At 40.6% G+C, this 26680-nt stretch overlaps 2 protein-coding genes across 4 annotated transcripts in view; one reads left to right on the forward strand and one right to left on the reverse strand.

Annotated features, from left to right (window-relative positions):
* Positions 1 to 3939: 3939 nt before the first annotated feature.
* On the reverse strand, positions 3940 to 17800 carry LOC121652690 (kynurenine--oxoglutarate transaminase 3-like). Of its 3 annotated transcripts, none has more exons than XM_042005605.1 (14): positions 17722 to 17800; positions 16862 to 16952; positions 15317 to 15378; positions 14606 to 14750; positions 12759 to 12908; positions 11711 to 11797; positions 10535 to 10657; positions 10347 to 10467; positions 10182 to 10258; positions 10016 to 10105; positions 9759 to 9945; positions 6153 to 6226; positions 6000 to 6086; positions 3940 to 5910 (listed from the first exon to the last, which is right to left on the reverse strand). In XM_042005605.1, the coding sequence occupies exons 2-14, from the start codon at positions 16949 to 16951 to the stop codon at positions 5854 to 5856; spliced, it is 1350 nt and encodes a 449-aa protein (XP_041861539.1). In that variant the 5' UTR covers position 16952; positions 17722 to 17800; the 3' UTR covers positions 3940 to 5853. The 3 variants fall into 3 exon arrangements, with proteins under 3 accessions (XP_041861539.1, XP_041861540.1, XP_041861541.1); XM_042005606.1 differs by having other exon boundaries at positions 17675 to 17756; XM_042005607.1 differs by lacking the exon at positions 16862 to 16952 and having other exon boundaries at positions 17722 to 17740.
* A 5600-nt stretch (positions 17801 to 23400) lies between these two features.
* lrrc8c (leucine rich repeat containing 8 VRAC subunit C) overlaps positions 23401 to 26680 on the forward strand; it is a 30225-nt gene continuing 26945 nt past the window's right edge. Inside the window, exon 1 of the mRNA XM_042005601.1 lies at positions 23401 to 23577. The gene's annotated coding sequence lies outside the window, so the exon portion shown is untranslated. The remainder of the gene's footprint in view (positions 23578 to 26680) is intronic.

Genomic DNA, 26680 nt, shown 5'->3' on the forward strand with positions numbered 1-26680 from the left:
ATTTACGCCTCCCATTCGCCTCCTAATAACATTTGCATTTACTAGTCAATTAACTTGATTAAATTCATATTCCAAGTCTGATTCAACTTTGCTTGCATAGTTATTGCTTAGTGAATTAAAAGAAGCAGCAGAAAGACACAACAGAGAAAAGGAGGGAGTTGGGGGTGGGGTGGGGGCTGTGTCAGCTCGCATTAAGCCGTAAACAACACAGGACAACAGAAATTACACGTTATGACAGTATAGCCTGCAAGTCCGATGGATGCTGCGTTTCTTCTCCAAATGATAATTCACGTTTTGGTCCCTGTTTCTCTGCAGAGCTCTCCTCCCCAGCATCGCCCCCTGACTCTGTATTCCCACAAGCGAGCACTATCTTGTAAACTCTGTGCAATTAGCAGCCTTAACATACCCAGAAACATTCACATGATTTGAACTTCCTTTGTCCAATTAACAAAATGTAGGTTGGAAAATAAATGGCAGACGCTGAAGCAAATTAATTATGTGTCCACCAAGCTGTTAGCCTGTGTGCAAAGAGCAGGGGCTGGCAGTAAGAGCGGGGAGCACGCTGCCATATGGCCTGTGTGAGAGCGGACATCGTTCGGGGATGGGTGGGAGGAGGTGGGGGTGCAGTGGTGCACCCTTTAAATTCTCACAGATATTTATGTCTCAGCCACAACGGACAGAATATGCTGGGAAATGCTGCTTTATTAGTCTAATAGAAATGTTATGATGATTACGGCGTGGATGATTAGGACTTTATTTTCATCCATCTGTAATCCCTTGAGCCATTTCAAGGTCTGTGGGAACTCTGCTGTGACACGCTTTTAGGGTAGGAAATTATTCTTAACCCTGTTCTAAACAATGGCTTCGGTTTTCCTGGAGTCAGGACAGTGGAATTATTGAAGGGGCACTCCACCAAGTCTACAAATTGATTTCAGCTTGTGAAATCTGCCTTTTGTGGCTCCTGATCATGTTACAGTGATGATTATCTTGGCCCAGGCCAAAGGCTCGTAATAAAAACTGGAGAGGACTGAACCAGCCAGGCAACCAGAGCCATGGAGGTTCTAATGTAAGACAGTAGACGGAAAATAAAAAAGGAAGATGCCCTTAAGTTGCATTGTGGGCAATGTAGGCTCAAGTCTCTCTGGGCCTAAGCTGTGACCGTCTGAGGATTATTTAAAGAAAAGTCTTTGGATGTGAGTTTCATATAGTTTGAGTACAGAACCCAATTACACAGATCCATAAAATGGCAGAAAGAGGTGAAATATGCTTTATTAATGAAGCTGTAACAGGACCATCCTTTTTACTGGCTGCATCAGGGAGGAAGACCTCACTACACAACCAACATGGCCACCTAGCGGCAGCATGGAGCAACACAAACATCTGTTCTCGTTTTAAGGGCATCAGTAACCCAAATCCTCCTTCATATCAGGATTGTGACATTAGATTATTGGCACAATAATCATAATTAACATAAATTATGATGCCGTTATGCTGCTGGACACCTAATCCACAAGGATCTGCTAAATGCACATTAAATGTGCCTGATAATAGCGGCCTAGGTTATAATCCTATTCAGGTTTTTCCACTGCAGTTGTGTTCCCAGCACCAGTTCCCACACGTGTTTATGCAGCTGGATGGAGAGTTCACTTTATATGTCACACAGCGCACGGGTTCATGGACATGTTCTCTAAGACTAACAGTGAGTTCAGGTGACGGGAATGAGGACAAATATGTGTGTGAGTAAAACAATGTGCACGGTTAAGAGAGAAGGAGCCTCAAATGAGCGACAAATTCAAAACTGACCAAACAAACATGACTAATGCTGCACAATTTGACCGATTCATCCCTTAAATGGTAAATGGACTTGTACTTATATAGCACTTTTCCAGTCAGTTTGACCACTCAAAGCGCTTTACACTACTTATCACATTCACAACACATCGGGAGGCAACGTGGGGTTAAGTGTCTTGCCCAAGGACACTTTGGCATGCAGTCAGGGGAAGCCTGGAATCGATCCGCCTACCTTCCGGTCAAAAGACGACCGCTCTTCCTCCTGAGCTACAGCCGCCAAGCTTAAAGCCTGAAACAATGGCCGATGTAATCACCTACCACTACAGAACGCTGATGACGTTCATAACCATTAGGCTGTGGACGGTCAAGAAAAAGAGCAACAGCCCAACTGCAAAAAAAAACAAAAAAAAATAAAAAAAACATACATGTGTGTCTATGCAGAAGAAAGGGATCTTTTGTCCGTGAGGCAGGTGGATTTTGCTGTGTGGTTATGTATAAATCTGGCCTCCGGTTTCCATGGAATCACCAGCCTGCTTTTACATTAAAATGTTCACACAGTCCTGCTGTGTTGATGTTAATCTAGGGGTCGGATGGGGCACCCCTCCCTCTGCACTCCACCCTCACTGTTTGTGTAGCAGAACAGAGCACCTTCATCCCTACCAACAGCACAATTTCATGCCAAGTAGCTCGGAACGTTAACTATTAACTCGGAGGCTACAATTAAAAGCATTTCATCAGATAATGCTTCCTCCGCCAGATAAAGTGCAGGCATACCGCGGTTGACTATGACGGCTGGAAATAGCTTCAACTTGTGTGTTTTTGTTGTGGCAAATTTGCAGAGCACACACAGACATGCTTCAGGCGTGGAGTGCCATCATTTGTCCTCGTACAATCATGCCACAGTGCTCCAGACATTCAAAGGAAGGATGCTTTGGCTATTACACAGACATGTTGATGCTGACGCTTCAAGCTTGTGTTAACATATACTTAGTATGCTGTATTGTGGTGATATTTCATATATAATCCACAAATCATGAAGTACTCTTAAAAGCTTTATTGGTTTTGATTCATCCAATGGGCTGCTTTTAAAAACATTGTGGTTTGGATAAGATGCATGCCATCATGACTAGTAGCCACTGCAACTATGTCACTAAGTGTTAAGCTTCACGTTTTTTTAATTTTTACACAGAATTTCCAGCATTTATTCACAGCCCTGAAATACAGCACTTCAAAACAGCGAAGCAATGAGTTTAGCTCCCAACGTAGCTCACGTTACCTTAGACATAACGTTCCATCACACCTGAGGTTGGAGTTTAAACTGAGCTCTTTATGACGGACATGTGTGAGTTTTGTTAACCTCACTGCTGCCTTGGTAGGATGTAAATATGAAAGTATCCAACACATGGAACTCTAAATACAAAACCTTGCTGTCATGGATTTGTTTTGTTTGGCAAATGTTTTCATTTAAAATTGCTGCAAAATAGAAACATGAATAGAACATGAACTGTTTTAGATTGAACTGACTGAATTAGTCTCAGACTAATGTACTTTGTCTCCCTCTAGTGGACAGAAGCAGTACATGAAGAAAGTTTCATCCATTAGTGTCGCTCTTCCCAGAAATCTTTATTTCAGTATCATTCATTTCATTCGACTCTCTGTAATATAAAAGCATCTATTACATATTCATATGATTTCCAGTGTTTAGGAGAGTTACGTTTACATTTGTATAGAGCTTGTAGCGAAAGATGCATTGGTGTCCACGACCCCCAAACACACACAATGACATGGCATCCTGTAAATGGCTGAAAACTGTCAGAATCTTCATAAATAAGTAAGATAAAGTGGTTTTTGGTGGTTCACCGCAGTTAACGTTAGATTCAGATCTTTAATAGGACTTGTGTACTAACTGTTGTTTAGGCATTATTGTATAAAAAATTAATGTGCCAATTTCACAGATTTATCTCTTTATTAATCGTTTAATTTTGACAGCCTTGGTAAAAATCCCAAATTTATCAGATAAATGCAGGCTATATATTTTTTACAATTATCTGGCGACCCCTGCGGGGGTCCCGACCCCCAGTTTGAAAACCACGGTTCTGGAGGGTTAGCGTGTGCTTAAGAATGGTAAAAGCAAAATGACAAGATAGCTCTGCTTTTAGTGTTTTAGTTTTTTATTTCCAAAAGGAGACAGGGCTCTTCAACATCTCTGAAAATCAAATTCAAGCACCTTGAAAGCACTTTCAAGGTGACTTTTCCAGGTTCCAGGTTTCCTGGCGACACTAAATGATCATTTCACTTCCTCGTCGCATGAAATCAGACTTTATTGTGACACAAACAACTCTGGTAGTATTCAACAGAAGAGATAAAAAGGAAACTTTTATTTTAGGGTGACCTCCAAGTTTACTCACCATCCCGATTACCCTGTTTAACCCTTCAACTACCTGCTCTAGAGCTCATTTTTCAGCGACTAGGATGAATCTTATTAAAAACTAATGGAAATAAACCTGCCTGAGTCATCTCTACCGCTCGGTTTGGGTCTGTAATAACCAAAGTAAGTGTTTGTGGTTCCCATTACTGTTTTATGTTTTATTAACTCCTGTTACATTATTAAATGTCATCTCAATTATTTGTTAAAAAGACTGAATTCTCTTCTTATTGCCCAAGGAAAAGAAAAAAAATGAAAGAAATGGTTTTCCATTCCTTTCTCAGTGCGAACATAAAAGGGTTAATCTGTGACTGACAAATCACTTCAGTCGTAAATTTGGAATTAAAAATGTGGAAGACATGAACATTTCTGTCAGAGGAAAGCAGTCCATCAGCTCCTTCAGCCTTTTTCAATGAAACAGTTTAACTTGCTATCGATGCCCTTTGTTGCTTAAAAACATACAAGAAAATTCCATTTTTTTACCTGCTGCTCATCTGGAACGTCAAACACACACAGTATGATAATCTCCGAGTAATCAATGAAAACCAAACCCATAACCTGGCTGGTCTTTATCTCCCTCAACTAAAAGTGCAGAAAATTCCGGGTTTAGAGAGACCGTGGTGACACTGCCGGTGTTCTAACATCTCATTCCCATCGAGACGTCCAACCTTTGCCTTCTAAACATGCACATTTCACGAAAACATTTCCGTGTGCGGTGAAGACAAGCCCATAAACGCATGACACCCTCAAGTCCTGTCGAACAGCTGCTCCTCGGTGTTGTGACACTTTCCTCAGCTGAACCTCCTGAGATAAATTATCTTACAGCTGTACCTCCGTGTTGTGAGACTTGGGTTTTATATATTTATATGCATGTTCAGATAAATTGTATATTATAAATTCTTTAAACTATTTTGAGTGTTGATGTGAATATTTACCTTCACTAATCTACGCTGTGGAATCATCCTCCCTACATAAATATATAATCATACTTTTATAGGGTTATTTATACTGCCGAGGAGTCCTACCGTCATCCATTATTCAGTCTGATTTTTAACACCTGTGATCTTATTTCTTACCTATGGCTCTTCAGTTTGTGTAAAGATCATTAATCCATGTGCAAATTGAGGATCTTTGGCTCAACAGTGAATCATATGAAAAATGTGCAGAGTATTTTGTTCTGATAGGGTGGCCTGGATCGACCGTTAAACTGTGGTAGGATATTTTGATAAGGCTGCACGTTTCGACAGAACACCGGCTGTTAAGGTGGACTCTGATGTACCGCTTGAGGAAAACTAATCTCTTTCTTCATCTCATCAGGCTGTAATTTATCAACAAAGCAGCTCAAATACCATTTCAAACCTTAAAACACCACAAAAAGGACTTGGAAGCGCCCTTTGCCTGGAACCAAACACACAACTCATTTTTCATTCGTTCTACATTATTTTTAAGGCCCCCCCTCCCCCCAAAGGTTCAGTTAGTTTAGCTGTGTGTAGATGAAACACAGCAGGAATGAATGAGGGTTTCGATCCTCTCAGCTACGTCTAACTCATTAATTTCAGACCCATAAGTACTGGATGAGAAAATGCTGCATAATGTAAGTTAGTGTAAGTCGGTCCAGCTTCAGACGCACCGCTGGGTTAAACTTTGCTCCAGTTTTTCAGGATGCTTCCCGCTGCTTCCAGAGTGCTGTCTTGCTGTTAAAGAAAGGCGGAGAAGAAATCTGCACATCAGATCACACGTTTTGATGTTACTTTATAACAGCTGGTGAAAGTTTTCCATCTACCTTGATGAAACAAAGACGAATGTATTTCTCAAACTGCTTCTTGGATTCGTCTCCAACAAACGCTGTGACTGGAATGGCTGCCAGTTTCTAGAAGAAATAAGCTGTTAGAAAGAACCTGCAGCCAAACCAGTGTTATCAGAAATGCTTTCCTACCTTTTCTTTAATCATCCACTTCACAAACTTGTAGTCGTAGGCTTCGTCTTCCACCATGTGCGACAGGTCCTGATCTGCGATGGCCACAGAGCAGGACAAGTATTCAGGTGTGGTTCTCGGGTCTGAACGGACTAACATGCATCTGTCCGTAAGTAACAACTAGGTCACAGATGCCCAGAGGTTTGTTACCCAGAAAACGATGTTTGAAGTGCTGAGAGTGAATCAAAATACCACATTTACAGTCAAAGAGCTAAAAATCCAAATTCATGTAGTTTAGGAGGTTTTTTTTCTTCATTTCTTTCATACAGGAATGTCTATTTTGTTTTGTTAGACCTTGACACATTTTAAAAGAAAAAATTTTGCAAATGTAAAAATGCACATGTTTAAATGAGTAATGTCCCTTCTCCTGTGTGGTTCACGACGTCTTAACCTGCGCGTGAGTGACACACTGGCTTTGACAGTGACAGGTGGAATATAAGGAAGTAGCTTTCTGTTGCCCCTGTGGCACGCATCTGTGTCGTTTGGGATCCATCCATCCATCCATCCATCCATCCATTCATCTTCTATAACCGCTTGTTCCAATGGAGGGTTGTGGGGGTTATTCCTCAATGATCAGTTTTATTTAAAGTATGATAACACGGTGATATAATCATTTATCATAAATAAACATTAAACAAAAATACAACACTTGTAAAGTTAATGTGCATGTCTGAAGCTCTTCTGCTGTGTGTTGGCTAGTTAGCTAGCTTACACTGCTATAGCCATTAGCACTAGCAAATTTCCTACTGGCAAAATTGTTCTAAAGGCACAGACAGCTGGCTCCTACACTTGTTACTTGTTACCACATGGGGGCGCCTTAGACAACTCAGACGGGACAGAGGTGCTAAATTTGTTGGGTGGAAACAAAACAATAAACATGACAAGAGTAGATGAGATTAGTGTTTGGTTAATTCAAAGATCACGACAGCAAAAATCTAGTGCTGGGCAATGATTACATTCATCCATTTATATATATATATATATATATATATATATATATATATATATATATATATATATATATATATATATTTTAGGCTGTATTGCTGTTCTAAAGGAGTTTTATTTAGCTGGCTGAGGGAAAAATGGCTCTTTGGATTGGAAAGGCTGCAGACCCCTGCACTAAACACATAAACAGGTTTAGCAGCAGTTTTCTCTTTAAACAGCAACAGTTAAAATATTTCTTCATATATATTTATAAAATCAAATATTTATGAGAAAGAAGGGTGAAATGTTCAGGATTTACTAACTAAAAGGTAAAAAGTCAGCAGGATGAATTTAAAGCTGTGAAGCTGCTTCCTTCTAAACACAGAAGGAACAATATGTGATGAATATCAGCATCAGGTGAACAGACAGAAAGCCTAAAAACAAACTACTGCAGCACTGTCGTAGACTGTTTGGAAGACCCCTAAACCAAACACCACCTGTCATGTCTTACAGCTGGTCAAACTGGTCTCTGCACTGCCCCTACTGGTTACTCACATATTGCAGCTTGCTAACGTGGAGATCGTTTCTGAGGCTGTGCACAAAAGATGCTTCCAACAAACAGAACAGACCAGGCAGCCATGATAAACATTCGTATGCTTGATTAAAGGGAAATATATTCTCAGCTCAAGACCAGAAAAGTGTCAGTTTCAGGACAAAATTCAACTTTATGACATCAGTTTCCTAAATTTAACATGGTCGGTGATGATGTTGCTTTCTTCTTCAGTAACAAGAGTTTAAACTGTGCTTACAGAACAAATCAGTTCTGCTCTCAGCGAGTTTTCGTCTTGTGAACGACGGATGGCTCCATGAGAACAAACATGAAATGGATGTCTGTGGATGCTGATATTTACTCTTTGGCCCAATAACCATGGATCTGGGTCACATTAAGTTGCTAAGTTGTATTTGTGTTGTCAGATCTTGTAAGATTGTGGTACCCAGACACACACACACACACACACAGGCTTCAAATAAAGTTCATTTTCTCCTGTACTGTTTATCTGGAAAATACCAATTTAGTGTCAGAAAGTCTAGAAAATGAGTGGCTTCTCTGGTAAAGGTCCAATATTCCCCTCTGAGGCTGTGAGGGCCAGGAGACTGGCTCCAAATCTCTGTTTACTTTTACTTCTAACAGACTCTGGACCTGCTGCTGATCTCCTAATGAGGAACATCAGCAGGAAAAGCCATGTGACACAAACACAGGAAACAAATTTCTCAGTAAGACAAACTAAATATTCTGATCTTCTAGCTTGTCTACTTTTGCTCTGTATGCTTTGGGTCCAAAGTCATCTCTGCTTGAAGCAATAACCTGACAAGTGACACATTAACTTAGTTCTGAGGCCACATTTCGCGCTATTACAACCCTGAAAGTTGAGGCACAGCCATGTGTTTAACAGGTAATCAATGAGTGTACAATGATTTACCTGAAAACAAACAAAAAGAAGCCAAAGCAGAGCCTGCCACTGGATATTTCCTGCATGGATGATGATGTTTCAGCTGCAGTAAGTTATTTAACCCAAACTAATGCAATGACTTCCTTCTTATTTCTGAAAAGAACATGTGGAAAGACACATCCTGTGGTCATGGAAAAGATGTGAGTCTGTTTCAGAAGGGTTAGATCATTGGCATCAAGCAGAGAAAACATCTAAGAAGACGCAGAAACTACTAAAACTAGGTTAAGAACTGTCCAACCATTATTAAAAACTGGAAGGATAGTGGAGAACCAGGAAGAAAAACATGCTGAATGATGGTGATTGGTGATCACGTAAATGTTTGGTGAAATTTAATCATAAAATAAATAAAAAAACCCTAATCAGTGAGACGAACTGAGAAAAAGACTTCTGTTTACAAGGGATCATAAAGACTGGACTCTGAAGCAATGGAAGAAGGTCATGTGGTCTGAGTCCAGATTTACCCTGTTCCAGAGTGATGGAGCATCAGAGAGGCAGATGAAGGGATGCAGCCATCACGCCTAGTGCTACTGTACAAGCCTGAGGGGGCAGTCTATGATCTGAGGTTGCTGCAGTTGGTCAGGTCTAGGTTCAGGTCTGGGTTCAGGTCTAGGTTCAGCAACATGATGTGTCCAAAGAAAGAGGTCAGCTGATACCTGAATATACTATATGAGCAGGTTATTCCATCTTCCTGACAGCACGGCCATGTTCCAGGATTCATGGGGCTCAGACTGGGAAAGAGTGGTTCAGGGAACAGGAGACATCATTTTCACTCAAGGATTAGCCACCAGAGTCCAGACCTGAACCTGATTGAGTATCTTTGAGCTGGAGAAGCCTTTGTGCTGTGGTCAGACTCTCCCATCATCAAGACAAGATCTTGGAGAAAAATGAATGCAACTCTGGATGGAAATAAATCTTGTGACATTGCAGAAGCTCACAGAAACGATGCCGCAGAGAATGCTGCTGGAATCAAAGCTGAAGGTGGACTTTTTTTCTTGGGACAGGCAGGGCATGTCTTTCTATCAATGTCCTTAAAAAGTCATTTCCTCCTTTAGAGACCAAATGTAATATGACTGACCCAGGGTTGTTTATAACAGGGTACCAGACTGGGAAAAATGTATAAATTACTCACTGAGCGACGTCACGTCCACAAGTATGAAGTAGCCTCCCTCTGGAATGACAGGAGTCATCCCGGCCTCTTGCAAGATGCTGGCCAAGCGGTCCCTCTTTCCCTCCAGTTCTTCAGCCAGTGAGGAGAAATAACACTCGGGTCGGCCCATCAGCTCACAGTTCAGGAGTAAACCTTGTGCCACTGCCTCCTGAACACAAACACAGCAGAAAATCCATCATCTTTTACATTTCTCTTAGAAAGAACTGAGACTGGCTTACCTGTAAAGGTGTCGGGCAGGTGTAGAGAGTGTTCTGCATGACAGTCTGAAGATGCTTTATCAGGTGCTCCGGTCCTATAGACCAGCCAAGCTAGAAGACAAGGAAGTAAATTCCACAACGTGAAGGAGTTGGTGAGTAAATATTAGAAACTGAATGGCTTCCCTACCTTCCATCCAGTAACACTAAAGGTTTTCCCTGCACTGCCGATGGTTATGGTTCTGTCCCACATTCCAGGCAGAGTGGCTGCAGAGACAAAACTACACATTATTATCCCAGCAGAAGGATGATGCCAGCTGGATCCGTCATCGAGCAAGTTGTAATGGAAACATACCAATTTTGATGTGTTGGTGTCCCTTATAGACGAGCCACTCGTAAACCTCATCGCTGACGCACAGCGTGTCGTGTTTAACGCAGAGGTCTGCGATCACCTGCAGCTCGTCTCGGGTGAAGACCTGCAGAGGGAGGACAGGAAACGCTGAATGCCAGGTCCCGTTCTACCACGCAGATGTGTGGCCTCACCTTCCCGATGGGGTTGTTGGGCGTGTTGATGATGATGGCCTTTGTCCTGGAGCTGAATTTACTGGAAAGCTCATCTGGGTCCAGATACCAGTCGGCACTCGTCATGGTCTTCTTTCCAGACTTCTAGTTTTGCAGAGGACATTTTTTAATTATAGCTCCAAACGTCCAACAGCATCCTGATCTGTCACAGACCGGCTCCAGTCCTTTAACTGTTTATTAAATCAACTTTTCTTGATATACATTTTTTCTAGATATTAACAGTCATTTTTTAAAGGATGAAGGCCACGTTCAAGGTTGTTTCTCTCTGACACATACAATCCATTCACGGAGGATGTTATTTTTTCATGATAATCTTTTCATGGACATGTTTTTATGTGAAGGTTTATTAGTGTTCATGTTTGTTCAGGGTCCTTCCATAGATTTTATTTGTAGTAATTTAAAGAAATGACGTTCTCCATTTTCTCCATTAGTCTCCAAAAGCATTTAAAATGATAAAAAAAAACTTCAAAAACTCATTCAGTGTAAATCTGGCTGTTTCATGTGTGTTACATTTCAGCTGCATTTAAATCAGGTTTAACCTTGACTTCATTTTTCTGTTTAGCCTTGAGGTGACAAACCATAACTCGGCTTCTGTTACAGTAAAAAGTTTCCTCTTCAGTTACAACAAACAGTAAAATGAGGCAGTTAAACTTATTTTTCTGTTTTCTGTCTTTTTGTTGTTCGTCTGGTTCTTTAATGCTTTTTGTTGATTGAGTGTCCTTTCATTTTTATTTGCACTTAATTCAAATGAATAGCCAACCCATTTTTTTTAATAAAATGTTTTTGTGCAGTCCTGAGGAATTTAATATATATGGGTTCAGATACTCTTTATTACTGCATTCATGGACAGTAGATCTGGCACTTTGTGAAGGTCTTAAATCACAAACTGTAAATACTAGAAATAAACAGTGTTTTAGAATTATCCTTTATTTATTTATGGTAAAGCATTTATCTCTCATTGTTCGAAGGACATTGATCACATTTCTCCCGTTAGATTTATCATTCACTGAAGAGCTAAAATAATTTTATTCATGAAGACTTCATAGCCTGGCTCTAGCACATGGTATTTAGTTTTTAGTTTACAGGGTAAAGGTAAAATCTTAAACCCTCCAGAAACCATGCTGCAGTCATACTTACAGGTCGTAGAGGTATCAGCACCGGTTTGGCTCCTGCCATCCGCACCATGGGAACGTAACAGTCGAAGAAAGGTTCGATGATGATGACCTGGAGGAGGTGGACGTTACACCATAAATATGCTGAGTCACAACTAGCTTACAGATGGACAGAAATCTGCAAAAGTCTGAGCAGCTTTACTCTTCATCCCAGTCTGAACCCTCTTAGAGAAGCGTCCTGTCATTTCTTTCAGCCGCCTTCAGGAACAGTTCTCCAGACTTCCTGAAGGACTTTATAGGATGTTTCTGCCTTTTGTTCTGTTCTCTGTCCAGATGATCCCCCACTGCTTCAGTAATGTTGAGGTCTGGGTTCTGGGGGGGATCCATGCCTCCATCAGACCTGTTGCCACTCATTTCCAGTCCAGTTCTTGTGTCATGTGACGTACCTCTGGTTCAGGTCTTTCAAGGATTTGTTCCTATTTCTTCAGGACACCACTTTCAGATCCTGTTCCTCTGCTGTAGACCGTTTTTAGTCCTGCCTCTTGTTTTAGGGACACCATGCTGGGATAAGCCAGTTTGCAGCTAATCACTATTTTCTGTCAAACTTCCATGACTTCACTGTTTTTCATACAAGCTACTAAAGAAACGTGGAAGTGTATACCTAGGACAGGTTTCTGGTAACGAAGAACCTAAAAATCCAACTTAAAACTGGTTCTTTGCTAAGTTGTCTGTTATGGGCTGAGAGAACACGGGTCCATCCCTTGACTTAGGAGCCTGTTTTGTGCCTGAATGAATAATAGATTAGTGTTAACTGGTTTGACAAACAGATTTTTCTCAAAATGGCCAGCTATAGGGGATGGAAAAGAAAGCAAATAATCAACAAATTTCCAGAGAAAAACTTTAAAAAGACCTTCAGAAAGCAAGAGAATTATTGATCAAGATCACTTTAAATGATTACAAATTAAATCCTTGAAAGTAAATTATAAAGAAATGCAGGTTTGCAGGGACTTTTTCACACAGCTGCATTTAGAAATGTTTATGAGAAGTAAAGGAAACAATAGAAATGTCCTGACCTCATCTCCTTCCTCCACCAGGCCCTGCATGGTGCTGAATAATGAGCCATAACCACCGACTGTGACCAGGATTTCTTTAAAAGGGTCGATCTGACGTCCATAGACCTTCCCGTATACCTGAGAAAGCGCCTTCACCAAAGATGGATGACCCTGGTCAATCAAGACAAGACAGTTTAAATCAGGGGCATCAAACTCAAACACACAGCGAGCCAAAATGAAAACACTGGAACAAGTTGAGGGCGGGACTGGTTCAATGTTTATTAAAAATTTATTAAAATGACCTCATTGCAAATATTGAACCAGGAACTAACAGAGCCTGTTAGTTATTGCTCATAATTATTAAATAAATGGGGGGAAAAAAAGTCTGTTCAAATCTGATGCATTTATTTATTTATTTTTTTATAGTAATGTCAAGTGAAAACATTTTTCATAATCCTCATTTAAAATATATATTCTGATGAACAATATATTTATAAAATCATAGTTCATGTGAAAGTAATAGAATCTAATATGGCGGCCAACCTGTGATGCCACAATATGAAATTAGATGAGTCATTTTACAGCCATCTTACACTCTGGTTCATTTTCAACAGTTTGTCCTCACCTACAGTTTCCCCTAAAAATGTTGAAAACCCCGCCACCTAAAGCCTTCGTTTCCTGTCCAGATGCTTGTACCCGTCATGGTGCTTCGTTTCAAAGCAGACACACAGCTTTGTCCTTTAAATTCACAAACATATTCTGTTTTGAAACTTCATTTTTCGTTTAGGGGAGTGGCTCCATCAGGCTGCTAGATAACAAGAGAGGTATGTACTTGCGGCCTGTGATTGACACACAAATAAACTGGCAGTGCATTGTGGGAATTGTAGTATTATGGTGGTGCGTGCACTAATAATGATTAAATATGATCATGCAGGCCAAATATTATTCATTCACGGCCTGGATGTGGTCTGCAGGCCTTGAGTTTTACACATGGTTTAAATGGAATAAATAAATTTTAAAAAACAGTATTTATCATGTGACCGTTCCCTACATAAATCAGGGAGCAGAATTATTATTATTATTATTAACGTTGGAACAGGGGTAAAAAAAGCTAGAAAAATAACTGAAAATTAAATAACAACTGGAGGAGCAGTTGTCAACTAATTAGAATAACTGGCATCAGGTCAGTAACATGACTGGGTATAAACGGAGCATTTCAGAGAGACAGAGCCTCTCAGATGAAAAGATGGACAGAAGTTCACCAATCTGAGACAAAATGGCTCTAAAATTCCTGGAACAATTAAAAAAAGACTTAACATCCCACCATCTACAGTGTATAACATCAGAGACTCAGAATCAGGAGGAATCTCTGTGTGCATGGGACAAGGGTGGATGCTGGTGATCTTCTGCATTAAAACCAGTCATGGTTCTCTACCGGAAACCACTGCATGGACTCAGGAAGACTTCCAGAAATCACGGTTTTTGAACACAGTTCACTCTGAAATCCACAAATGCAGGTTAAAGCTCCATCATGCAAAGAAGAAGCCAAATGTGAACAGGATCCAAAACCGTCTTCTCTGGACCAAAGCTTGCAGTTCTTATGGCTGACTAGTTATCTGAGAATTATTGTTCTAAAGGTTTCACATCATGGCATTGAGAAGAAGCTTGGATTCCATTCATTTCATTAATATTATCGTATTACTGTGGTTATTGTGGCACATAGAAAGATGTGTTTATATTGGATCAAATTATCTATTCTCAGCTCGTAAATCACTGTCAGCAAATTATTGCAAAAGGCTGTAAATTAAACTTTGCAACTTCAGTTTAATTAAATCCTGCAGACTTGAACTGGTAAGACTCAAACTTACGAAGCCTCTGGTGTACTGGTTCATGCGGTCCACTGAGGCAGCCTCTGCTAACGCCTCCTTGACGTAAGAAGGTGGGGGGATGTCTGGAAAGCCTTGGCCCAGGTTAACAATGGACGGGTCGGCTGCCACGGACGTGAACGCCACCCTGTGGTGAAGAAACAAAGTCACAACATCAACAACATCCTCAGACTGATCTGAGAGCTGTGCAGCGACTGCACTGAGGAAACAGCCAAACACACTGGTATGATGATGATTGGGGATCATCTTCTCTGAAGCTTTTATTTCCACAAGTTGCCTGTAGGCTCATTCTTCTTAAAATTATTCACCTTTTACACAATTTCTCACTTGTTTGTTTCAAATTCACAGGATTACAACCACGTTTTACACGACCCTAAAATGGATTTTACAGGAATTTAAAGGTTATTCCGCAAAAAATGCACAAAGCTCGTCTTTGTTCCCGTTTCAACATAATACAGTCAGATCCATTGAAGGACATTTGGATTCTCCTCTTTTCTGTTTGACTGCCTGGAATTTGACATATAAAGAGACTTGCGTGCAGCGCTGTAAGCACCCATTCATAGCAAAACAAGCTGTTACACTGTAAGCCCACTCGCCTGCTGTTCTGGAACAACTGGATGGTGTAAAATGAGAATCTGATCTCCAGTCTGTTACTTCCAGCCCTGCAGTGTGACACAAAAACGCTTTACTTACCAGACGTTCTTGTCCAGTCCCTCAATTCTTTTGGTGTGTGTGTGCCGTGACATCATACGGTGCTGCAACACAACATAGTGCATGTGAACTTTGCACAGAGAGCAAGTTAAAACCTGCATAGTACAAAGTGCACCTGTGCAAAGGCAGCGTGGTCTGAGTGAGATCATCATCAACAGTGTAACGGTGCTTTTTGATAGAAAATGTTTAAAATATCAAATATTACAGCACAGTGCAGAAGTGGAAGAAGCATTACCTACAATGTTATGCTTAAAAACAGGGCCTGTGTACTTGTGTGTGCTGAGATATTAAACTGAGAAACTTTCAGCCTTTTTTTTCCTGTAATACCACTTTGCATCACTAGATGGAAGATGTCATATGAGCTCTGCACTAGACCCAAGAGAAGAAGAGGGTAACGCAGCCCAGCGCTGGAAGTAGCAAACAGAGAGATGAGCTGAATTTAGGGGAAACAAAGTAATTACAAGAATGGAAACTCCCAGCAAGTGAACATCACCGTCACCCTCATCCTTTGGTGATGCTGATCACAACGCAGGCTCATTAGGGGTGGGCGATATATCAAATATACTGGATGTATCCCGAGTTAATCCATGTGCGATTTGTATAATGGCCATATCACCAACATTAAGTACAAATAGTCACGGCTGTGTTTAAAGCTGTCTATATGTGATTTTCTTTCTTCGTAGTTGCTTTAAATTACTTCTGTTCTGTTCTGCAAAATAAAAATAACCTGAATTATAATACAATAACATGATAACTGAATATAAGAAATGTTAAATAACATGTGAGTAATCTTCTAGGGGTGATGTGGGGGGCTATTATATACTTGGTTCAAAATAAAAAGTTTTCTAAATTTCGCTTTTTTGTGTTTTTTTTTTTCCTTTTAACAGAGGTAACTTAAATCCTACTGGTGTCTTCATGCACAATTATGCTGACTTCAACATTTATAGTGTGTTTCGGGAGATTTCAAAACATCAAGATATACATTGAGTATCATGATAAAGCCAAAAAATAACTGCGATATTAGTTAGAGGCCATATCACCCAGCCCTAAGCTCCCACTGTTTGGTTTGTGTGATTTACTAAAGAGCATCAGTGGTGGGTTAACGTAAACTTGTTTTGCTCTAATAAGGTTAAACATGTTTATCAAAGGGCTACAGTGTTAATGCATGCTGCCATGTTTGGGTTCAAAACAACAACAATCGTTTACACACATAAAAGTAGCTGTGTTATCCTGACCAGCGCACAGAGTCAGTGTTAAGATCAAATTATGGTATGCTTGTCTAATTCTTACTTCTTTATCTGCTGTTTTCTTCTCATTATGATTGTTTTCACTTCAAATAAAGCTCTGAAGTAACAGAGCTGATGGAAACAGCCTTACATGGTGAAACACTGCCCCCTTGTGGTGATCACTTTTAAAGAACAAAGCTGCACCTTTAAATCATGTGTAAATAACAGAGTACATCCAGCCATAACCGAGTAAACAGATCATGCATGATGGTTAAAGTTAAGCTTTCTGGACTGGACTTACCTGTGAAGTACAAAACCTTTGTCTGCAGGTAATGTGAGCTGAACGACCTGTGAACCTTGAGCAGTTCAGGACCTGCCGTGCAATGCTCATGCTAAACAACAGAGAGAAATCACTCTTGGGGTTTTTTTTTTTTTTTTTTGCGTATGTTTTTGCTTCTGCCCTTCTGAATGTTTACTAGAAAAAGCTGGTGTAATTCTGTATGCAACCATGTAAATGTAAGACAGTTTATGGAGGTCTCTATTTATTCCTTTTTTCCATTATTAATGCAATTTGCTTTCATAACATATTAATCTTAACTAAATTCCATCCATCATTACATCTATAGTGGATGAGTCCCACATTGATGGTAGATCCAACAGTAGATGGCGTAGGTGTGCCTTACACCTGTCCAGTGGTGTTGCTATTGGTCGGAATCCAATAAGTTCATGATTGTTATTAACTGGTCTCCAGAAACCAGACAACGTGGTCTGAATGAAATGTCTACATCCATGCAGAAGTTCCGCTTACACTGCCATGATGATCTTGAACCCCAGTATTAACCAAGATATCAAATGCATTTAACAGAATCAAACTACTAAACAATACACCCACTTACACGCCGTTGGTAGTACTGGTGGGACGCATATAACGTGCTCTGGTGATGCGCTGCAGTTAGCTACAGTGTCACCGGTCTAAACACTAGCTAGCTAGCTAGCTTCAGCTAACGGTGGGAAAATATTGACAACTGAAGGTGACTGTCCAGTCACCTTTCCCTTGCTATGTTACACCGTGATGGGAACCACCATTGTCAGCCCTTCTTTAGGACACACGTACCATTTATAAATAAAAGGCAAGGCACCGGGTCAGCAACCACAACTTACTTGCTGGAACTGTAGCTACAATTTAAACAGAGCTGAGTTCAAGAGGAGGAGACGTCGTCACAGGCAGGGGAATGGGGAGGTGCATTTGGAAAAATCGGAAATGAAGCAACCTTCGCCACAAAACTGTTAGTAGAGTTAGTTTTACCGTGTCAGTAAATCGATGCTTGTAAGATATCTGTCTTATTTTGACTACACCACCTAATGTATAGCATGTGAAGTGTGGGAGCTCTGAATACGTTTACTTTACGTACAAAAAATTCTAACATAACATCTGCAAGGGTTCCCGACGTAGTACCCGTGAAGGCAGCACTGTGAGGAACGGATGGACCGAGGACTGGCGTTGATTTTCGGGAAACTGGTTCAAGTGTGCGACAAAGACCGATGACGCCATATCACGTAGTACATTTCTGCAGTGTTTACCTGCCCAGCCAGACTCTTGGCATTTAAAAGGATGCTTAATCTGGATAACGAGTGCACCATAACGTCGCTCCCTATCATGTTTTTTTATTTGAAAGAATGTCATTAAAGATTAAGATGGCAGATTATCAGAGACAAAGATGTAATAACATGTATTTTGATACTAAAATTTTAAAGCAACCCAGCAGAATTTCATGTATCTCCGTAGATTTTTTCTCTCTTGCTGATTCTTAGTAATTCCCTGTCTACATAGACAGAGACCTGTTTACACCTGAGTTCCTGCAAGGCCTGAAAATTTCCAATTCAGGATTCCTGCAGAGTGCAAGATCAACAGCATCCTGGTTTCTGACAGAGTGCTTGTATTAAACCTTGCATCAAGACCACTTTCTTGTTGTTACATCACTGTCAAATCCCAGCAAACACCTCCTACTTGTGTTTTGTGATTTCTAGCTGCTTCTATCCATGATGGAGAGATCAATATCTTTCTGGAAAAATGCCAGTCAAGCTTTTGAGCAGCAGTGCAATACTTCAGTCTAAGGTCACTTATCCTGTCAGTTTCTGTGACTGTAGGTGCAGCTTACAGCTGCTTATTTATGGCCCAAGGAAACTTAGATGAGAGAATGATACCAACACAGAGAGAATATAACTTAAGATCTTTCTGATACCCTGTGTCATGTCAGATTCCTGCCTCGTCTGTATTATACACTTCTGTAGTTACACTGACATATACACACACAGGGCATAGTAAGGGTATGCTACACATAAAATATACACATAAATAGAGTATAAAATAACTCCTTGGAGTTATAGTCAAATATCTGGAGCACCTGTCTCAGAGTGACACAGAAAAATTAGTCCATGGATTACTTCCAGACTGGCCTGCTGTAATTTCTGTTTATTGTTCTGTCTCAGAAATGTTCTTAAAAGCCTCCAGCAGGTCCAAAATCCTGCAGCGAGGGTTCTGATGAAAATTAGCAGCAGAGATCATGTTTCTCCAGTTTTAGCTTCTCTTCATTGGCAAGGCAAGGCAGGTTTATTTGTAGGACATTTCATGTGCAAGACAGTTCAAATTGCTTTACATAAAACATTAAAAAAATTCCAACGGGGTGCACTGGCTGCCTGTTAAATCCAGAATAGAACTTCAAATTCCTCTCCTCACATAAAAAGCTCTTAGTGACCAAGCTCCAGAGCACTTCAGCCCCAGGGCCTTTAACCCTGCTGGTATAGGCCGAGACTGCGGGGGGACGTCCCATGTCTGACATTGTTGTCATTCATTTGTGTTTTGCGTCTTTCTCATCAGAGGCCTGTACTACGAAGCAGAATTAACATACCCCAGATTTCTTGCTGTTATCTGGGTTGACTTACCCAGACATTCACAATCCTGATAAGCAGTACAATGAAGCTTGTTATCAACTCAGTAATTCAACCCAGGGTTTTCCATCCTGATCAGAGCGCGCTCACTTAAAAGGGGTGGAGTTTGAAACGTCTGACCAATTGAAACCATGGAGAAACCCTGCAGAAAAGCATACTTCACTGTGGAGAAGCACACCGTTATTATTTAGAAATATGAAGAATTCAAACTCATTATCCAGGCCAAAAGCAACACTGTTGCCACAGCAACAGTGAGGAAGGAATGCTAGCAGAAAATCTCCGACTCTGTTAATGCAAACATTTTTGAGATTATACAATATGAAACCATGGGACAATATAAACGGACAGCACTCTGATCACTTCTTTGCTTTCAGTTCGTCTGGGCCTCAGTCCCCTGTGTGAGCGTGTTTGGTGTTAAAAGATTAATTCCTCACCTTGACGGAACAAGTACGTAGTTATGCTTCAGGCATCCCTGGCTTAGAGTTATGCTTCTTGTTTGCTCCTCTTTCCTGTCCTTTCCACCCCCAACAGTCCAGACAGATGGCCATCCTTCCTGGTTGTGGTTAGGGCTGCACAATGTATAGAAAATTCATCTTCATCATAATGTTAGCCTGCATGATTTATATATTGCAGCAACTGCTCAAATTCTAATAAATTCTAGTCTCTATTTGCATATTTTAAGGAAGTGATGTGATGCTGTTCCAAACGCTGCTGTGCATTCATGCTCGGTGAGCATCAATGGCGAATCAAATGGACTCTTCCTGGATGCTCCGTGTAGATGTTAACGGCAGCAGCAACAGAGTGCATGGAGAGAGCGCTGTGATGGTGGGTGAGAGGAGCAACGAAAACGTGGATGCAGGAGAATTCGTGGCTAAAAAGAACTGCTTTTCCTTCCTGTTCAAAGAGAGGTTTTCCTCTCCACTGTCTCCTCATGCAGCTCAAGATGGGGGTTGAATCAAAGAAAATATTTAATGCAACCCATTGGTTTCTTTAGCTAGGTCATAAAAAAGGTCACTATAAATTGGTTTAACACAGTTATTATAAACTGGACTAATATGGATCCCATGCTGGATTTGTTTTAGTTGGTTGATGATTGGACAATTAACTGGAGTGTAAAAGTGCTTTAAAATGATTGTTGTGAACTGACACTGAACAGTTAAAGCTGAATTGGATCAGAGATTTTATACTGAAATCAGATGGATTTCACAGAAATGTGATAATAATTATCAGAAAGTTTAGAAATGTATAAATCTCTAAACTAAAGAAGCCCTGATATGAAACAGGAGAGCAAAATTATGACTGCGTCTTATCCGGAGATGCTTGAATCCAAGAAAATCAACTCGAAGTTTTTGTTTATATAATATTAAGACGCCTCTCGTGTTTGTTTGTTTGTTACTGTAGAAAACAGCCTCTCCTTCAGGTAAGTGTCCAGTCTGACGTCTTCACCGACAGACTAAAACGTGAACACACCTTCATCAAGAGACAGTAAAAGCAAGAACTTTGGATCAAGATAAGAAAGATGAATTATTCTGACACCGCAGGAAGCTGCTGGAACATGATCAGATCATGCTGGGATAAAGTTTGCTGTCAGGTTTGAAGAAACTTGTGGGATCCATGGAGCTTGAGGAGCTGCTCATATTAAAGAAAAAAGTGAGAAGACTCAGAATTGAACATATTTTTCACAAATTACAGACACAAGCAAGCTGAATGAGTTATAAAAGCTGAGAGCTTAAAGAAAAGATTCTAACCTCAGAATAAGCATTGCTTTATCACCACCACAGAGGCACACTGTCCAGTCCCGATCTGCTTATTCTGACAGGAATGTTAGGATTTTTCTAACAGATGACTGCTTCTTCGCGTTCATTTGTAGGCAGCTTCACTTACAGTAAATATGTAGAAATATGGGCATTAATGGGACAAAACATTGGAAACAACACATGACACCATGACAAAAAAAAAAAAAACTAAACACACAGACTCATTTCTGTCACTGGAACTGATGCTCTGGCATTAAAATGAGCTTTGAAATGTCTTTTTAATGTATAGAAATGGCAAAATAATTATTTTTCATAACAAATGTTCTGGTTATTAGAAGCTAGTTTATAATTTGCTCTTATAATAAAAAGTGTTTGTACATAATTTGTTGTTGCTGATCGTTTTCTTTTTGATTTGAATGATCTCATGTTTACTTATTTGTACACCCTTTTGGTTTTCCATTTTGTATTTCCTTTATATATATTATTTTAGTCTTTACTTTTATTACACCAAATAAATATTACCAATTATCTGCTGTGTAAATTCTGCAGTTGAGGTTGGCCTAAATATATATATATATATATATATATATATATATTATACTAGTTGATCAGCAGAGTTGTCCACTGGGTGAATATACTCCCCTTCAGCAAGATAATCTGGACTGCATCTAGTTTCTCAGTTGTCATAGAAACCGTTTGAATGATGCTGCTGTGGAAATGTGGAGCGTGTGATAGAGAGTAAGATATAATGTCCAACATAATGGTTTATTTTATTAACATGACACACAGATCCTGCACTATCATTCCATATGACAGCCAGTCTTGTTCTGGGGATCAGGCGCCTGTTTATCACCCAGTCTGGAGAGAATAAACTATGCCAGGGGTACTCCGTCTGGTCCCACGAGGGCCGCAGTCCTACAGGTTCTCAATGTGTCCCTGCTCCAACACACCTACGCCTGCTGCCCCCCCATCTTGCAGGAGGGCAAATTACATCATGAAGACCCCACCCACCCCGCGCACACACATTCCCCCCCCCTTCCCCAAGGAAAGAAGCTTCAAAGAATCCGGTGCAGGACCACCAGACTGAAAAACAGCTTCTTTCCAACAGCTGTGAGACTGATGAACACATGGTGCTGATTTGTTGGCTGCTTCGACCGGAAGCTGGTCTCTGAACCTGCAAAAAATTATAAAACTGAACCATTACCTCACTGGAGCTTAATGGAGCCTTCCACTAATGGATGGCAGGAACCTCACAGAAAAAAGAAATGAGAGTTTGAAAGAGGTTAAAAAAAGAGTAGCTGTAATTCTCCAAAGGTCTGGTGAATCCAAGAAAAAAAATCACGCGGTCTGATTAAAGCTGGACAGAGATGGACAAAAACAAAGAGGATCACTGAAAAGTCAGGATAGGGGAAAAACTCAACAGCTCTTTAAATGACCGCTGGTAAGCAGACAAACTGGCGTAGACTGGAGAGAAGTCCCAGACTTTATGGTGGAGATAATCAGGACCAGTTGTGCCCAATAATCAGCCACAAAGGAGAGCCAGAAGGAGCCAGGAGGAGAGGCGAAAAAAAAAACCAAACAAAAAACAACAAAAAACAAACAAACAAACAAACAAAAAAAAAAAAAAAAAAAAAAAAAAAACGACAGATCCTCTCAAATTTCATTCCACCCTCATTAAGTGCAGGCTGAAATTACAAATAATAACAATAAACAAACAAATCTCAGAAAGTCCCAAATCTGCTCTGCCAAATAATGCACCCCCCATCCATGTGCTGATCATTCCTGCATTAAAATCAGCATTGTGCTTTTATTTTTAAGTCATACTTGACCACCCAAAACATGTGATATGCCTAATGACAAAATCATTTCTGCATCATCTGACTGGGACACTAGCAGTGAAATCACATCACATTTTCAACGCTGTCACGGCTAATTTAAAACGCTGCCAAAAATACACCATCAAACTTTTTAAATGAACTAATGAGGAGAATAAAGAACGTTTTACTCAGTCAAGTCGCTCTAAATATTACCAAGTACAGATCTCAAATAATATATAGCCATATAAAACCCAATAAAACCGCATTGATTGATGTGATACGTCTCAGACGTGACTACAAGGGCACGAGTAGATTCCGCCTGCTTAGCAATGCGCGTTCACGCGATCGGGACGCAACTCTCGGGAGACATACTGTTCTCGGCATCACACCGGCCGAGGATCCAGGAAGGTTAGTGGGCAGAGAGGGAGGAGAACCGCGAGGAGTCGACAGCTCATTGTATGAAATCCAGCCGCGCAGATCCTCCAGTCCACGAGGTAAACTTTCATTACTTGGCTGTTACTGAAAAATAAACAAGCGAATGATGTCGATTTTCCTGGCTTTGTAGAGTACAGCATCGTAGTTTGTAGTTGGAGGTGCTCACAGACTAGTTCATTCTCAGTACCGTTAGTTTCCCTCAGACATTTAGACGGGGACTCAATAAAGAGTAAAAGCTGAGCAGAAAGCGGAGAAAAGTCCGTAGCGAAAGCATGGGGATCTTTGTTTTCATTAAATACTCTAAGGTCGAGTTGGAGCGCCCATACGATGACTTTGTGAAGCTTTTTGCTGATTGCATTGTAAATCATGGCTTGTCTGACTCAATAAACACTTTCCACTGAGCTTTTTCTAAACACACTGCTACTGAGGGAGGAAAAAAAGGCCTGCAATGCGGCTAGTTTTTTTCCATGTCGTTAATGAGACTGGTCGTTTTGTATGCCGGGGGCTGGGTGTATACCCAACAAGTCTGTTTTTAGATATCTGGGATTCAGACAAGTTTCCTGTCAGGAAGGGGCAAGGATATGGCCTGGTCAGCTCCATTCAATGGCTGACTCATCCAGCAGGACAGTGTTTTCCTCTCAATGCTTACCTGATAATTGTAGGCTTATTTAAAACTTATTACCCTGCGTATATGTTTTGTGGATTTTAGTTAATTTTCAGGATACTAATAAATACAGTCCGTCTGCAGGGCTCCCATGCAGCTTTATCCAGCAGAAATAATATTAGTGTAACAGCTGGTGTGAATGTGCACGCTGCTAGTCTGGTATAAAACTGTGCCAACATAAAATTATTGTTTATCAACATGCAACCTGTTCAAACATTAATGTTAAAAATCAGCATGTTGCCAACAGTTTGCTTTTAGTTAAGTCTTCAGCTTGACTGTTTGCACAGATTTTTACACAGTTTGTCAAACAACAAAAGTCAAAATAAAAAAATATAGATTCTTTGCTTTATGTAAACAAAAGCCCTGTTCAAAAAAGTTGGGATGCTGTGTCAAATGTAAATAAAAACAAGATGCAAGGATTTCCAAATCTCATCAAGCCATATTTTATTCCCAGTAGAACATAAACAACATAGTGTTATATTTGTAATACTGAACTGTTTTAGCTCTGATACGAATGTTTAAAACTTGTGTTTTAATGGAACTCATCTGACTCAGTGTGTCCTTCAGCTAAGAACATCCAGCACATGGTGACAGATAAGCAAGACTATGATGTAACTAAAACCCATCAGTTAGATATACATAAAGTGACATAAGCAAGAACCAGATGTGATTAAGAATCATCAGTTATCAGTCAGGTTTGTTGCATTAGATACACGCCTCAATTCAACATTCACACACATTAAACAGCACATCCTAATCTACTGCGTGAGCAGTGGGTGGCCTGCTCACGCCTATGATAACTGGCCAATTACAGTCTGTTGTTTGTCAAGCCATGCCATTGTACGAGGCAGTCTCCCGGCTAAAGACGATGAAATGTGATCACATCCGTTGTTCGGGGCTCAGCAGGATGACCAGTCCTCTGAGCCCAGTGCTGCTTTGCTTTACCTGTGACCCGAACTAGAATAAATCTTGGTCAAATATAAAGAGATCCTCTCATGTCTTTTTTTTCTTGAGCTTCCAATGAAAGAATCGGGTTCTAACAATAGCAGATGTTGAAAGTGAGACATTTTACCATTTCATGGAACATATGAGCTGATAGTGAATCTGATGACAGCAACACGTCCGTGAAAAGTAGTTCCAGGGTTGATGTTTAGCATCGTGTAGCTCTTCTTTTAACACTTATTGTGGCAAAACAGAAACTTTTCTGAAGGCCGCTGTGGGCTAAACTCGGGATTATCTGCCAGACACGTTTCCCAAAATACTCCAAAGCACTTCTGTGACTGCAGCGATATGTTTAGTCTTTCCATCCACAATTCCAAAATCAAATCCAATTAACGATCATCCATTCACTATAAACACAGCTGAGTTCCTACCTTTCCAACTTTTTTACACTCAAGCCCACAGCAACACCCCCGCCACCCAGATGCTGATGCTGTGTTTCACCTGCGCCACCTCATGAATATTCAAAACATACCAGTATGGCTCCTACATGTCTGGCCCCTAATTATCTGAAATGGACCCTTGTGAAACACCACTTTTTAGTACCTGTTGCCAATTGACCTAATTAGAACCTTCCGTACAGACTTTATCAGACGCGCCCACACTCCACCATGATATAAACCATCAGGGGGATTTAAGACCCACTTGACACCCTTATGAAGCAGAGTGTCACTGACTTGAGCACGATTCCATCTTCTTACTGCTTCTCTGAGCTCATGTTCAACTCCAACGAAGTTTGTCCCATTATCTGAATGTCATGCCAACACCTGCCCACGCCTTGAGATGAAGCTTCGGAGGCCACTGATGAAAGAAAAGAATCAGTGTCTAATGACGACAACACCTCCAAATACAAGGCTTTTGTTGCCATACAGGTAAAGATGACTCCATACCGCTTCACCATGCTTCTGCCACACTTAACCTTGAATGGACCAAAACAGTCCACTCCAACACGAGTAAATAGAGGTTCATCTGGACAGACTCTCTCCAGGGGAAGATCTGCCATCCTTTGACATCCTGGTGCACCATGCAGTCTGCAACAAGTAATACACTTGGATAAGGTCTTCCTAATAGGAGTGCTAGCACCTCGAATTCAGAATCTTTGAAGTAGCTCAGCAAGCATGTGATTGCATCCACCATGACCCATCAGTTGATGCACATATCAGAAATATGAAGATCCTTAGACAAAATCATGGGGAGTCTTGCTTCAGTTGGCATTGCTGCTCTACTGAGCTTCCCCCAACTCGTAGGACACCATCCTCTTCCAGAATTGGACTGAGCTTATAGAGATGGCTAGTCTTCTTTACACTTCATCCTCTTCAAACGTATCTCTTCTTGTGGACATCTCTTCCACTGACAATAACAAAGAATAGCATTTTCTGCCCCCTCAAACTCCTCGAGTGACAAGGAACCAGATCCAGCATGAATCTTGACCAAACCCATTTCTGCCAATTATTCCTGAATTGTCACTCCATCAGCACCAGAACTGCTCAGATTCACTT

This window comes from Melanotaenia boesemani, chromosome 14 (genome assembly GCF_017639745.1).
Source record: "Melanotaenia boesemani isolate fMelBoe1 chromosome 14, fMelBoe1.pri, whole genome shotgun sequence".
Lineage (NCBI taxonomy): Eukaryota > Metazoa > Chordata > Actinopteri > Atheriniformes > Melanotaeniidae > Melanotaenia > Melanotaenia boesemani.